The sequence below is a fragment of the Dermacentor variabilis genome, chromosome 5 (assembly GCF_050947875.1).
Source record: "Dermacentor variabilis isolate Ectoservices chromosome 5, ASM5094787v1, whole genome shotgun sequence".
Lineage (NCBI taxonomy): Eukaryota > Metazoa > Arthropoda > Arachnida > Ixodida > Ixodidae > Dermacentor > Dermacentor variabilis.
This window is the reverse complement of record NC_134572.1, coordinates 129293421-129309088: the sequence shown is the minus strand read 5'-3', so window position 1 is coordinate 129309088 and position 15668 is coordinate 129293421. Positions and strand designations below refer to the sequence as shown.

At 48.1% G+C, this 15668-nt stretch overlaps 1 protein-coding gene across 1 annotated transcript in view; it reads left to right on the top strand.

Moving 5' to 3' along the window:
- The window catches only part of LOC142583153 (uncharacterized), a 249991-nt gene that overhangs the window by 118622 nt on the left and 115701 nt on the right, over positions 1 to 15668 (top strand). The window contains exons 42-43 of the mRNA XM_075693498.1: positions 6463 to 6942; positions 14583 to 15511. Of these exons, the coding sequence (XP_075549613.1) occupies positions 6463 to 6942; positions 14583 to 15511 (1409 nt within the window). The remainder of the gene's footprint in view (positions 1 to 6462; positions 6943 to 14582; positions 15512 to 15668) is intronic.

Sequence of the window (15668 nt, the reverse complement as noted above, 5' to 3'; positions counted from 1 at the left end):
TTAAATCTCGATATGACGAACTTTATGGGACTGTGGTGAATTGTTTGTTATTCTGAAAGATTGTTACAGTCAAACCTCATTAATACGTAGTGTTGGATCTGGAGGGCAATTCCAATTGCTGTCTCCCAGATTTTTGGACCTTGCCATTGGGTGCGGGAGTTGGCCGAGGTTGAGGAGGACTTAGAGATGAAAACTGGAGGTTTATTTACATTATTTACAGTGAGATTACAAAGAAATTAACAGTCATAAAGTTATTACGAGCCAGCAGCAACTCGGACGCTGCGGCCCGTGGCAAGAAGCTCGAAAGAGATGAATGAAGGAATGTCTCCTGCTGCTCCCGGTCTCTGGCTTTTAAGCCCTTCGGTGTGTTGAAGTCACGTCACGTTCGGCCAGTCGGCGAGCCTGCTCAGGTGACGCCAGTTTTGGCCAATCGGCGGGCCCGCTCAGGTGTCATTTTCGGCCAATGGTAGGCGCCCGTGCGATTGTGTCACACCCAGCGCCAAGGCTCGCGCCTTGGGCCCCAATGTCCGAGGGCCTACTTCTCTCTGCGGTATTGCCTTCCCGGTCTACAACTGCCTTCACAAAGGCGGATGGGGGGATTGCTGCCAGGGCTTCACGGTGCATTACAGCGGTCTTGCCTCGGGACCCACGTTACTTGGAACAGTGCCAGGCTCTCGCTACACTTTCGGGAAGAGTCAAGCAGTGAATAGCTCCACCTGCGGCGCACGAGGTGGGGCACGTCAACTCGTTTGCACATGCCGCGCCTCGGGAGCGGGGTAGATCTGTTTCTGAGTTCCTTACTTAGGTGTGGTGCGATTCGACGTGGTCTGGTGAACTCGAAGGAAGCTCAGAAAAAGGTCCTGTATCTAACAGTAGTCGGCCGCGAACGACGTTTAGGTATGCACTAAACGATGTACGAATTCACCGCCAATGCCAGTTTAGAAGCTACTTACCGGCTGGAAAATAACTACGTCACGATGCTCTCAAACACACACTCAGACAGGCTTTATTTGTAGGTAGGCAACAAAAAAATTGGTGATCTTCACTTGCTGCAGCACCTTCGAACTCAGTAAGGCTGCAAGCAAGTTTGTCCACGAGGCCCCGCTTCTCTGTGAAAGCTCGCATGATGTTTAAAGCACGCGCTGTGTCAAATAATGCAGGGCCGTCGTCCACTTCTACATCATTGTTGTCGTTGTCACTTTTGCTTGAAGATGGGCAAGGTGTGAAGGCAGCAACACTGTCGCTATCTGAGAATTCCGCAGATGTAACAACGTCGACATCTCAATAACATAAACCCGACACGCCGCAGCAATGACCTTTGAGCCCCGCGACAACATCACGACCATAAACACTCTGGGGCAATGAAGAAACAATAATTCACACAGGAACTTCTCAGGGAGTCATCTAAGTATGCATAAGCATTGTGCCACTTGCTCATCAACACGCAGCCTGGTGTCATTATCAATGTTATGAAACTTGATCCAGCCAGTACAAACAAACGAGAACGCTGCGATGGCACGAACTGTTGCGGACGGCGGCGCAAGGTGCATTGATAATGCAAGCAAAGTACTACAGGTGGCTGCACCCGGTGCACTGATGATGTTTCGATTATTATAAGCCATTATCGCTCATTAGTGCCTTATCGGTTTACCTCGAAGCATTATGAACTGTGAACAAGCGTACACCGGCGGTGCCTACATATATGGCACGGCCGCGAGGACCGTATCTTGAAAACGATCTGCGATGCGGACAGAGAGAGCCGACTGCTAATAGCTCCATACGCTGCATTTCCACTGCTGCACACTGAAGAAAGACGTGGGGGCTCACGTCTTGAAAGCGATCTGTGAAAGGGGCAGGGTGCGGCTTGTGCCGAAAGCTTCGTGAGTGCTGTGTTCTCGCCGTCTCGTTAGTGTTGAAGCGACAGGCAGCATGAAGGTACAGTCATTCACTCTACGGGCTTTATCTTGAAAGCGGTCGTCTTATGGGACAGACAGACGGAGGTACATTTTTCTTGTTGGGTAAGCGTAGAAATACCTATGCATATATTAAATAAATTTGCTTTTGCGTGGTTACTAGTTGAATCGGATTGAATTGGGTTCAACGACGATAGCGTATTCGCACCCCTACCGGCAGCTTTTTCGTTACAGGAAGCCAATCTTAAAGGCCATGCTTTTGTGCGCTGCGATCGGCAACACCTGTATGAGCAGGAACAATGTCATGGTGGCCATGTTTTCACGTCACTATCGCTGGCGGCTGTCAATCGGGTGTCGCAACTCGAGAATGGAACGTCTGCACACATGAGATTTTGCCGATTTTGTGCCTGTGCATGTAGAACAAGAAAGAAAAAAGTATGCACTAACCGTTTGGTAGGCACTGAGTGACTACGGCTTAAGCGGTCAGCCAATACATGGGTTTGAACGGGGGCTGGGTGGGGGATTCTTCGTGACTACGTATAAACTGCAGTTACACATTAAGCGGGTATGTATTAACGAGGTTTGCCTGGTTAGTGAAAGGCCCAAAACTAACCATTCTGCCCATCAACACATCAGTTCATGAATTGTCAATATATGAGCTATCCACGAAAGCATTGCTGTAGGCTCTCGGCACGCGCTGTTGCTATTTTTCATAGATTCTGCCATCGCACACCACTGAAGCACTTAATAGTGAGAGTGACGCACGCAAAAGAAACACTGCTGTAGAGAAAACTGCTAACCAAAAGATAGCACCATATCGCCCCCAAAGTGCAATGTTTCTTGCTTTTTTTTTCCACATTTCTTGCCCGTGGACACCGCAGCTGTCTCGCTTGAGGCAGACACCTGAACTACAGTTAAACCTGGATATAACGAAATTGAGAAATGCTCGAAAGTTTTCGTTACAAAGAGGTTTTTGTTATATGCAGTTTCAGCATGAAAATCGGTAAAAGAAATGCACAAATTAAACAAAGGGGGAACTTGAGGTACGCGCCCAAAACGCATTTATTTAATGGCTAAAAACTGTGTTATTTTGCTCCGTTGCTTGTTTGTGAGGGACGACAATACTGAACACTCGTAAGACATCAAGGGACACAACGCTATTCCCTCATCATATAGCGAGCCCATGACGCGGCGCAAAAAGTCAATGGCATCCAGCACTTCCTTCGTGGAATGCAAAGCACGTGATGAATCGACCTCCAAAGATTTGTCGTCGTCACTGTGATATCAGATACTTTCCACCAGTACCTCATCCGAGATCTCTTCCACAGTGATGGCGCAATTGTCCGCATACAAAAGATCACAAAGCTGCACGTCGTCCGGGGCTGCTCCATTCGCGCACAGTGAAATACAAGCTTTGGTGAGATTGGATGGGCCTGAAAGCTCTTCCTCTCCACTGTCAGTTTCCGCAGCCTGAACCTCTTTTGTGATCCGGGCCTTGCTGAAGCAGTTCATAGTAATGTCTGCACTTGTTTCCCGCCAGGATGCTTCAAGCATCTCGACCGCTTGAAAAAATGTCCACCTTTGTTTCCCGCCGAAGACGAATGCTCAGAAGCAGCCTTTGGATAAATCTACTTCGTACTTTTAATAATTCCTCTGTCAAGGGGCTGAATTTGCGAGGTACAGTTTGCAGGTAAAAACGATAGTTCAATGTTAGACAGCTCGAGGCCCTCAACATGGTGGGCATTACGGTTGTCTATGAATAGACAAATTTTGTGGCCTTGTTTCTTGATATCTTTGTAGAACTCTCTCAATCAGTCACTAAATATGTCCCGTGTCATCCATGCTTTTGCATTTGCCACGTATTTCACAGGCATTCAGTGTGTCCCTTTAAGGTATCTAGGTTGGGCGCTTTTGCCGATAACCGGTATGACTAGTTTGTCGCTTCTGTCTGAATTTACGCAGAGCAGAACAGTCAAGCGACGTTTACTCTGCTTGCCGCCGTGGCAGACGTCTCCTTTTAGCGTAAAGGTGTGGTTTGGGAGCAACTCGTAAAAAAAGGGTCGTTTCGTCAGCGTTGTATGTATCACACGCGTCGTAATGCTCCAAAATGCCTGGTAGCTCGTGCTAAATCCAAGAAGGGGCACCATCCCTGTCCGCAGAGGAGGACTCTCCGCTAATTACTTTTCCGACAATTCCATACCTGCTTTTGGAGCCTCGAAGCCACCCGTTACTTTCTTTTAAATCATTGCAGCCCAAGGTACAAGCATAATCCCTTGGTTTTTGCTGCAAATCAGCGCCGCTGATGGGAACATTTCGTGCTCTCATGTCCACGAACCAAGTAAACAACGCTTTGTCGATGTCGGAGTATGTTGATGGGCTTCAGCTTCTTCTTACAGTCAGTATCTGACTCCACTGCACTGCAACTTGTATTTTTTGCGTTCAGTATTGTAGACAGAGAACTAGCTGGGATGCTAAATTTGATAGCTACACCGTTCTTTTTTTCGCCTCCAGAAACATGTCCAAGAGTGCCATTATGTCTTCAACAGTCAATATTTTATGTTTTTTTATCGAGACACTCATCCTTGTAACACTGAAGTGACTGGATGCGTGGACATGGGAGTCCACTTGCACGTGCGCATAGCATCAAAAACGAAGAAACAGAGTGACCACGACTCCACGAGACATGAAAAGCAGTCCTTTTCTTAGTAGTATTACCTGGTGTCAGGTTAAGGAAGGGAAATGCAGAGACTTCTGTAGTTACCAAATAGTGGTGCTGCCGACGCCCCGCCAAGCAACCCGCAAGCGGCGGCAACGTTACTTAGAACGAGCGGCGGGATGTTTACTTAGAATGAGCGGCGGAATGTTTGAAGGGAGGAGCAAATAAGGACACGGCCACGTTGACGCTTCGCCGTGTTCCCTCATGGGTTGCAGAATCAAGCGTCTTTCCCTTCTTTAGATCACTATCATCAAGAAGAGCGTTGCTGGCTGGCTCAAGGGACGCAGGGGTGCCTGAATGCGCGTGTTGCGCCTCTTTTGCTTCACAATCACACGTTCTCTCGGCCGGCTCAAGGAACGCAGGGGGTGCCTCAATGTGCGTGTTGACACATGTGGACAAGCGTCGTCCCTCCCTACTCTCTGCGCCAAAGGCACTCTGCGGAAGCCTCGCTGTTGCCAGAACGTGTTGCGCTGTGCTTCCCTACGTGTTGCGCCGGTGGCACACTGTGGAAGCCTCGCTCTCGCCGGGGCTACTACTTGCGGGCCAAGCACGGTGACACTGCTTTGCACTCCATCGTCAGTGGGGCAACCGCAGGAAATGCATGCGGCTGCTGCTCGTGCCAAAATAACAAAATTTGGGGCAAAATCCGCTAGGTGGTTGGCAAAGGGAATTCATTATTTACAGGGTGTCTCCTGCCGCCAATTTGTTACATAAAGGTCACAAATACATGTTCTTCTATGGAGTGATGGTAGCGAATAGAAAAGCTTCGGAACATCGAGGAATTCGTTGTATAGAGGTTCGTTATAGGCAGGTTTAACTGTATGTCAAAGTGCAAGCGCGCGTAAATGACACCATCTGGAAAGTGTAAAGTGTGACCGTGTGGCATCCCTGCAAGCATGGAGGTTACATTTCAATGCACACGTAGTGAGTACGGTCACAGAAAGAAGCACGAAAGAAAGAGGCGTGTGCAGAAAGAAGGGTGAAAGAAGAAAAAGATGCGCCTACATAGCTAGGTGACACTTTTCTGGGTGGAGCATGTGCCCACAAAACCTGATGCGTTGTCGCCTCTGCCCGCCTGCATATTTTTCTTGGGCACCGTCTCAGGTTTTTCAAACCCATGCGCCGTGACGTCCGCTCTCTGCACCTTGTCATCTGCTAGCCTCCTATTTCGGCTGCCATGAAGAATACACGGAAATCTAAGAATCACCAGATTTTTGAATAGTTCGTAGTACTGAGGAGTTGTTAACATCACAGGGAAGCTGAATAACGATAGTTATTCTGAAAACTTCGGTACTCCGAAGTTCGTAGTACTGAAATATTTCTACATTGAAACTATAAGAAGTCAGGAGGGGATTTCTGAAAAGTTCGTAGTAACAAAGTTTCGCTGTATTAGCTTCTCGTTATGTCACTATTCACAGTTGTTAGGTACAGTAAGTAGAATGGCGCACGGCTAACGCTAGATATTTTGTTGGTGCTTGTGTTCTACGGGCTTTCCCTCTCATTTAAAAATTTATTTGGTACATTTAGGCCTCTGACTCACTATGCAGCATTTGCTTTTTCTGGCAGTCCATATTGTGCCAGCCTAGCGATATGGTGTCAAGTTTCATATCCAACACCGTAAAGAACTTATACAACTTTTTAAAAAGTTTGTTGGTGCTGAAAAAGAAAGGTGGCATTTGTTTACACATAGGAGAACACGATCAGCTTTAAATCCTGGAATGTTTATGGTATCACTGGAGGATCCCTTTAAGGAACCTTTAATCAGTACAGTAAGATTCAGCCTGATTGTCTGGCGCCTTCTGTTGCAACTGAAATTGGCTGCTCTCATTACAGGGCCAAGGCCAGCGATGTTCAGGCAGCAACTGCCACCATCCAGTGGATTTCCAGATGGTGCTCTGTTGTCCAAGGAAGGGAACATGATCCAGAGCAGCGCCTTCCCTGCACAGGGCACTTCACAGCAGAGCTTGGTGGGCAGCATTACATCGGGAGAAGGCCAGCCTGGTCAGGGTGGTATGCCAGAGCCACCCCAGCAGCCCTCTCAACAACAGCAGCAGCAGCAACAGCAGCAGCAGCACCAACAGCAGCAACAGCAGCGACCTGCCCCAGCTGGCAGTAGCACTGATGCTGCAGCAACTGCTGTTGCTGCTTCAGCTGCTGCTGGTGCCAATGCTCGCTCGGAGAGCCTGGAATCCCAGCCGGCAAAGAAGAAGACTGCGGGGGACTTGGTGAAAGAAGTTGAGGCCCAGGGTGCTGAAGACCAAGATGATGGGGGGGCTGACATGGAGGACGACCTGGATGACGACGAACTTCTGGGTGAGCTGGATGCTAATTGTAGCTTTAAAGACGCGGCTATCACATAGCGAAATATGGCCAGAAAATCAATTTTTTTTTTAAACTAGATTTTCTGTTTCCATAACTTCTTTTCTATCTGATTCCAAAATATCATCGCTGTAAACCACGTTGAAGTACTCTAAAAAAATGTTTTATCAGCCAAGGTGGCGAAAAATTTCACTGAAATCAAGAAAGAACAGCGTTTTTCAAGCCACAGTATCTCCGGAACGGCGTGACCGAGCGCTGCCATCTTGGTCTCGTTGAAAAGTGCATTTCTCCGTCTTCGAATTTGCTGCTTCAGCTATCTCCTCTATTCAGAAATAAGCACACAAAAAGCAAAAAATTGAAAATCGTGCCGGAGTCTGCGATTGGCCGCGCCCACCATGTGACTCTAGTGCAGTTTGCCATTGGTCTGGCGTACGCGTTGTCTGCTCGGTTCTTTGCACCTTGCGAGTGTCTCCACTCGCCGTAATCTCGACGTATCAAAACAGGCACTATGTGAACATAGCAGTAGCGTGGCCGATCCCTACATTTGTGGACATCTCAGACCCGTGGCTAAGCATACCGAGCATCGGCGACACGAACATTGCAACCAATATTCACGCACAGAATCCTTGGGACACGCGGCTATGCCTTTCAGCACGTGGTGTTTAGTAATTTGTGACCAAGCTCATTGCGCACGCAATCCTCGGGCTTGTGGCTAAGCATTTTGTGCATAGGAATATCCGACTCGGCAATCAAGCACATCGCGTGTGGACATCTCGGACCCTCGCCTAAGCAGTTTATGCATTGGCACCTCTGACTGAGTGATTAAGTACATCGAGTGTTGCCTCCTCGAGCCCACGTCTAGGCATTTCGCGCGTCGGCACCTCGGACTGCGCGGCTAGGCATTTCGCGCGTCTGCACCTCGGACTGTGCGACTAAGCACATTGAGCGTCGACTCCTTGTATCTGCGGCAAGGCATTTCGCACATCAGCACCTCAGACCCGCAACCAAGCACATTGTGCGTTTACTCTATTATCATATTGTCACAATATCTTGTAACAATATCTATTGTACTACCCTTTCATAAAGAGAAGCTCATTGTGAGCTCTGTTCACTAGGCCCCTTGGGCTGGCACAGACACCTGGCTGCAGAAGTGATCGAGGCATCATCATCATCATCATCACCATCATCAGCCTGGTTACGCCCACTGCAAGGCAAAGGCCTCTCCCATACTTCTCCAACTACCCCGGTCATGTACTAATTGTGGCCATGTTGTCCCTGCAAACTTCTTAATCTCATCCGCCCACCTAACTTTCTGCCGCCCTCTGCTACGCTTCTCTTCCCTTGGAATCCATTCGGTAACTCTTAATGACCATCAGTTATCTTCCCTCCTCATTCTGTGTCCTGCCCATACCCATTTCTTTTTCTTGATTTCAACTAAGATATCATTAACTCGCGTTTGTTCCCTAACCCAATCTGCCCTTTTCTTATCCCTTAACATTACACCTATCATTCTTCTTTCCATAGCTCGTTGCGTCGTCCTCAATTTAAGTAAACCCTTTTCGTAAGCCTCCAGGTTTCTGCCCTGTACGTGAGTACTGGTAAGACACAGCTGTTATAAACCTTTCTCTTGAGGGATAATGGCAATCTGCTGTTCATGATCTGAGAATGCCTGCCAAACGCACCCCAGCCCATTCTTATTCTTTTGATTATTTCAGTCTCATGATCCGGATCTGCAGTCACTACCTGTCCTAAGTAGATGTATTCCCTTACCACTTCCAGTGCCTCACTACCTATCGTAAACTGCTGTTCTCTTCCGAGACTGTTAAACATTACTTTAGTTTTCTGCAGATTAATTTTTAGACCCAACCTTCGGCTTTGCCTCTCCAGGTCAGTGAGCATGCGTTGCTGTTGGTCCCCTGAGTTACGAAGCAAGGCAATATCATCAGCGAATCGCAAGTTACTAAGGTACTAAGGCATCATACAAAAGTAAAATTCTGGAAAGCATCTAGCAGCTGCATATCTATCACTGGCTCTCTGATCCTAAATTCCACAGGCACTGTCAAGGGAAGATGACTTGGAAGGCTGCTGAGACTCGGGGCCTTCATTCAGTAACATGGTCGATTCTACAAAAAGAAAAAAAATGCCTCACTAATTGTACTGGAGACTGCTATCAATGAGGCAGCCTGCAGGTACAACACTGGAACTGTATTCATGTCCACACATAGTTCTGCACTTCACTTGGTTTGAAACCCAGGCACCATGCTCTTCGTAGAGCAGCAGCGAAAAATGCCATGCAAAAATAAAGGGGGGGGGGGGGGCGCAAAGGCACACCGGACCAGAGGCCACATATACAAGCCCCACGTCCCACAAAACACCCCAAAGACAACAAATTTGGGGCCATTTAGAAAACTGAAGTGAAGGTGAAATTTTGAGAGCCGTTTTCTCAAAACAGTCTTTTTTTTTTTGCCTTCGTGCTCAGTTTCTGGAGCCGATTTCTTTGTTACCATTTAGCATATTCTGGCTCCATTTTTCTTTCACGTTCCTTGGGCTACAGTGCAGGTCGTGACAGTCTCGCTTTCATATCTTGACTTCTTATAAATTTATGATATGGCTATTTGTCTGCCTTGAAAGTGTGCTTGATGCGAAGGTAACATAAAAAATGACACTCCAAAAAATTTGTGTTGTGAAAAAAAAAACAAAGAGCAAGACTGTCACGAGCTTCAGCACTCATTTAGCTATGCAGTCAATACTCAATGAGATATCCCGGCCTCGGCGGTCGCATTTCGATGGGGGTTCGATGCGAAAACACCCATGTCCTTAGATTTATGTTCACATTAAAGAACCTCAGGTGGTCGAAATTTCCGGAGCCCTCCACTACGGCGTGCCTCATAATCAGAAAGTGGTTTTGGCACGTAAAACCCCATAATTTTTTTAATACTCAATGAGCCTTCTATTGCATTTTTTAACCTCCCCAGGCACTCCAGAAAGATAGAGGGAGAAACATTCTGCTGAATAAAATTCAATAGAATGTGCTCAGGTTTCTGCTGCACTGCTGGACGATGACTCTGAGTCGGAAGATGACGCACCATGTGCTACGCTGCCGTCGCATTAGAAGCGTGCACAAACAGTGACTGTGCTTTCAGCCGCCTCTAGTGACCGTACGATCTTCTCCGGGATTCAGGCTTATCTGATTGCACGTAAACGGAACAGCGTGCCACGGCGCATTCACGATCTCTTCAAGCCTACCGCCGAGCCCGAATAAGTGCGTGGAAATAAAGGATTTCTTCTTTTTTCTTTAATCTGCTTTTTCGGACACCTGTTTATTTGGACATTTCCGCAGTCCCCATGAGGCCCGAATAAATGGTCGGCGACTGTAACCTGCCTCCTCGTGTAATCCAATTGCACTCCAATTGCAGTTAACGTCCAATTTTTTCAACTCCCATTGGGCCGCGAAAATGTCAGAAAAATTGGAGAATTCAGGGATTTTACGTGCCAAAACCACTATTTGATTATGAGGCACGCCTTAGTGAGGGACTGCGGTTTAGTTTTGACCACCAGCGGATCTTTAACGTGCCCCTGGAGCACGGGACATGGGCTTTTTTCCATTTCGCCCCCATCGAAATGCGGCCATCATGACAGGGATTTGATCCCGCGACCTTGAGCTTAGCAGCGCAACACCATAGCTGCTAAGCCACTCCGGCGTGTGAAAAATTGGGAAGGGCTAAAAACGAATGCTTGTCATCTGCTGTCCTCAAGGGCTCAGATTGCCACATCCACAACTGCAGTGAACATCGAAGCGACTAGGCCTAGTGTTGCAGAGTGCACGACAGTACAAAATGATCATATGACCACGCACCAAACATCGCGTGGCCAAACACAAATAGCTGCAGTGGCTACAATTGGCTAAGGCTGTCAGCGGATCTGTGTGTGAAAGCACTAGTTTGAGGCTGTGAGATAATGAAAGTGGCGGTGCTGGTGGCTTCAATTAATGTCATTTCGAACCTGTTGTCACCGCAAAAAGTAAAAAAAAAAAAGAGTAAAAAAAGAAAGAAAGAAGAAATAATCAGACAGCAAAGAGTTTCAGCGTCCACAATTTCAGACGTCCTTGTTGACCCTTTTCATGGTGATCCTGTGGGCACTGTCATGTTTGATCACGTGGTGATACGTCCATTGCCTGCCTCGGCTGCCTCTGTTATTTCTGTGTTTACAATGGATGTACATGACGCCGGTGTGACCTCGCAAACCTCTGTTTTGGCGGATATCGTAGACGGTGACTGCGTGGGCAACACGCAAAGCTTTACCCACAGCTTCACAGGACATGTACAGTCGAACCCGACTATATCGAACCCGTTTACATCGAATTATTCTATATATCGAACAATTTCTGGACACGATATAGTTACAATGAGTATATATCGCAAAAATCACGCTTACATCGAACAAAAATAGCAGTGACACCCGATATATCGAACGTCAAGCGGCGGAAAGTGCCCCCGGAAGTTGGCTTTCCCTCGCGGTGGCGGAGAAAACCCGGCTGCGCGGCTCCATCCAACCGCTCTCCCTACCGTGACCGCGCCCGACCGCGCTGCCTCGGACGGAGCCGTCGGCACCCCCCCTGCAAAAAATTATCCTGGCCTGCCCACAGCGCTTGCTCAGACAGCCAATCAGATGCTCTTGTGCCCTCGTCATACAAGATGGCGAAAGTGCGACTTGTCTCGCTGTTTTTGCATGCGCTTTGTAGGCCTTCTCTCGCAGTGTTGCCGTGATGAAGCGAAAGAATTTGCCTTTCGTCGTGAAGCTCGCAATCATAAATCGTGTCGAACGCGGTGAGAAGTCGGATGTCCCCACAGAGCACAAGATTCCGAGGAGCACTCTCGGCACGATCTTGAAGAATAAGGGAGAGATTAGAGCTAAAGCGTCCAAACTCGCGACCGGTGCCCGTGGCGCCCGACCCGTACGCACGGCCGTGTACGAGTGGTTAATCTGAAATTGCTTAAGCCGTGCAGACTTCCGCGTGCTCGGTGATGACCGTAAATTTTGATGAATGCGACGAAGCCGTTGCCAGTGTTGCCGAAGTTTGGAGCGAACTGTCAGAATTTCCGGAAGCTGTTGACGAATCAACGGTGGATGAGTTTGTGAGCGCAAATGATGTGTCGCGACCACGGGAGAGCCCGAAAACGAAGACTACATTGCCAACATTGTACCGAGCACAAGTGAAAGTGGGCACAATGAGGAAAGCAACGACGGTCCTTGGCCCACGTTCTCCGAAGTGATTGGTGCACTCGCACTAGTCCGGTGCTTCTGCGCGAATGCGGAAAGTTGCGGCCTCAGCTGCTCCGACTCCTTAATGTGAAAAAGTGCGTGCGTCGCAGGCAGTGAAATTGCCAGAGCAGAAGAAAATGCAGGACTATTTCGTGCGAAACTAAGCTAGTTTAATCAATAAAGTACCCGCCGTGGTTGCTCAGTGGCTATGGTGTTGGGCTGCTGAGCACGAGCTCGCGGGATCGAATCCCGGCCATGGCGGCCGCATTTCGATGGGGGCGAAATGCGAAAACACCCGTGTGCTTAGATTTAGGTGCACGTTAAAGAACCCCAGGTGGTCAAAATTTCCGGAGTCCTCCACTACGGCGTGCCTCATAATCAGAAAGTGGTTTTGGCACGTAAAACCCCAAATATTATTATTATTAATCAATAAAGTGATTTTATAAATGGTATGTGCTTTTATGACATCCAATTATTTAGCAGGCTTATATCGAATTATGCTCTATATCGAACTGATAGGCGTTTTTTTGCGAGTTCGATATAGCTGGGTTCGACTGTAAGTGCTTTCGGAGCTAATTACGCTTTGTCCAAATGGAGTGAGCAGTTTATACGGTGCTTGTACTAAAAGCCAGGCTAAATATGTATTCCAAGCTATGCTAACTTTCCGCTTATGAATTGAATCAGTACCAGTGTTAATTATCGCTAGTCACTGGTTTACTCTGTGGACCGTCACGAAACGTTCAGCTTTGAACGTTAGTGTTTTGCCGGTGTAGTCACCGTCACCCATGCCTCGGTGCATTGATTCAAATATGCGCCTGTTCACGTATTGTTGATACGTTGGCGATAGAGTGGCCATAAGTTTGCGTGTGATTTGGGGTGGAGGGGAGTAAATAACGTGAGAGAAACTTGCTATATGCCAAGAAACGGCGCTATTCCCTTTGTCTCTGTATAACCAGCGGTACTCACTTGTGCAGACGTTCCGGGGTTGGAGTCCCTTTTGAGGAGGTTAGTGAAACAACGATGGCGGATAAGTGAAGGTTTTTTTTTTAATCCTCGAGGAAAGTCGTGCATCACAAAGAACTGGCAGCACAGGCGGTCCTTATGTTTCAGTGATTCGTGAACTTGGATGCACAAATTTATTCCACTCCTTAATATACCAGTCACAATTTTTGCAGCCAACTACTGCACACGTCTTGTCTCCACTGTTCCACATTTTGCAGCATGTATGGAGCACAGTGCGTTAGTGAAAACCCAGTTGTATATCCGACAGCTGGTTGCACAGAAGCAGGGCAAAAGAGGTAATGATTTCGTTTTTATGCATATTCGCTGAGGCAACGTGCAGCGCGCCGCCGAAAGTGCCATTTTGTTTCTCTAGAGCAAACTGCTTTGCAAAAAGGGTCAATACATTGGCTCTACAGGGCATGTGATGTTGCTGCGAAGGCATACAAATTGTCACATCCCGGGAAGAAAAGAAAGAAAAAGAAGTCTACACTTATAACCTGCGAAAATAAATGCATACAACAATGCTCAAACATTGTAAAAGCAGTTTCCATTTCCAGAAGCGTGACTTGTCCACATCATGCCGCCAGCCAGTGACTCTGTTCCCCATCTCTTCAGCGATGCTGATAACCTTGAGCTGAGTTCTGGGTCGCATGGTGCCGCATGCACAATCTGCTACTAACAAAGTCAAAACTCAAAATGGCGAGGTGAAAAGAGGAGGAAAGTGGGCGACCATGAATAGAGAGCTTCAACACTTGTAGGTGGGGAAGGGGTGGGGTTCCTTAGGAGGTGAAACTTTGGGTGGCGGAGATTTCTGCCTTGAGGCGTGGCTTCACAGCAGGGCATTGAGCCACACCTCCAGGTGAAATTCGCCTATAACCCTCACCCCAACTTCACTGTTAAATTTTTAAATTCCTGCTGCAGGTTATTTGCAAAAAAATACAAAATATTATTGGATGTAACAAAGTAAATCTAAAATTTTTCTTGCAAATGGCAATGTCTAATGAATATATGTTTGGAACGTACACCGGAATAATGAAGGTATCTTCATGTTGGTTGCGACTTCTTTGTAATGAAGCTCGAGTGTAATGCCTATTGGTTGTTTATGAAACTTATAGTAGTTGTACAGGGCAGACTTTCAGTGGCCGAAGATGTGAAGCTCCATGTTTCTTTCTCCTGATCCTGCTGCTTTGCTTTGGAGAAAAAGGAGCCCTGTTTCTTGTCCGTGCACAAGGTCTTTATTAGGATTTGTGACTTTGGCATTGTGACTGTTGCACAGTTCAGCTTGGATAGCAAGCCTTTAGAAATAAGCACCGCTTGCCTTGCAAGTTTTGGTAATCTCCTGTTTTGTTTTTGTCTTTTTTTATAATCAGGTCTTGGAAACGATTTCAACATACTTGAGTATGCTGACCCGGAGCTGGATCGGGCCTTTGTAGGAGAAGGCGAAAAGAGCAATATCCTCGATGAGCACCTTGATCTGGACGACAAAGAAGACGACCTGGATGAAGTCGGGCGTCAGGAAACGGACACCAAAGACGAAGATGGAGCCATGCCTCAGGAAGGTGGGGGCGTTAAGCAGGAACCCACGGTCAAGGAAGAGGGGCGGAAGATGGAAGACCGCAAACCGACGAGTTTGGGCTTTTCAACGTTTTCAGCAGAAGGTAATGTTTCAAACCAACATCAACCTGCGCTAGCACAGCAGCAAGAACAGCAGCAGCAGCAAGGACAGCAGCAGCAACTCATACAGCGTCAGCGTCAGCAGCAGCAGCAGCCACAGCAGATTCCCAAAATGCCCGTGTTTGAGAATCGGCCACCTATGAATGTGGTGCCTACAGCTTCCTTCACAATGTCGGCGCAGCACCTGGGTCTCCGTGGGATGCGACCACCACCGCCTTACACGGGTGGCTCTGGTGCATTGCCAGGCGTTCGCATGATGGCCCAAGCCATGCCAGGGGTGGCCATGAGCCACCTGAGAGGTTCCTTAGCGGGCATGCGTCCCCCAGGAGCCGGTGTGCCCGTTGCGGCGGTGGCCATGGGTGGAAGTCTGAGTGGGCCGCCCGGCGAACAGCGGCCTTTGCTGCTGCAAGAGCAGCCCTTGCTCCTAGAGGACCTGGTGGAGCAGGAGAAGAGGGAGCAGCGAAAGCAGAGCGGAGAGGCTGCGACGGCATCCCTGCTGAGTGACGTGGACTTTGAGCGCCTCAAGGCCGACGTACTCTCAGGCCCACCTGATGACAGCATTGGAGCACCGGCACCTGTCATGTCCCAGGCGTCTCTTCTACCCGCTATGCCGCAACAGCATCCTGTGAGTGAGACGTGCCTGGTAGTTCTACTGAGCCCTCAACTTTTGGTCCAAATCAGTCCCAATTATACTCTGTTTCATACATAGCTGGCAACGCTATTAGGGCTATCGAGACTCCTCTCACTGCTTGCATTCACAAACAAATATTACTGTGTCACAG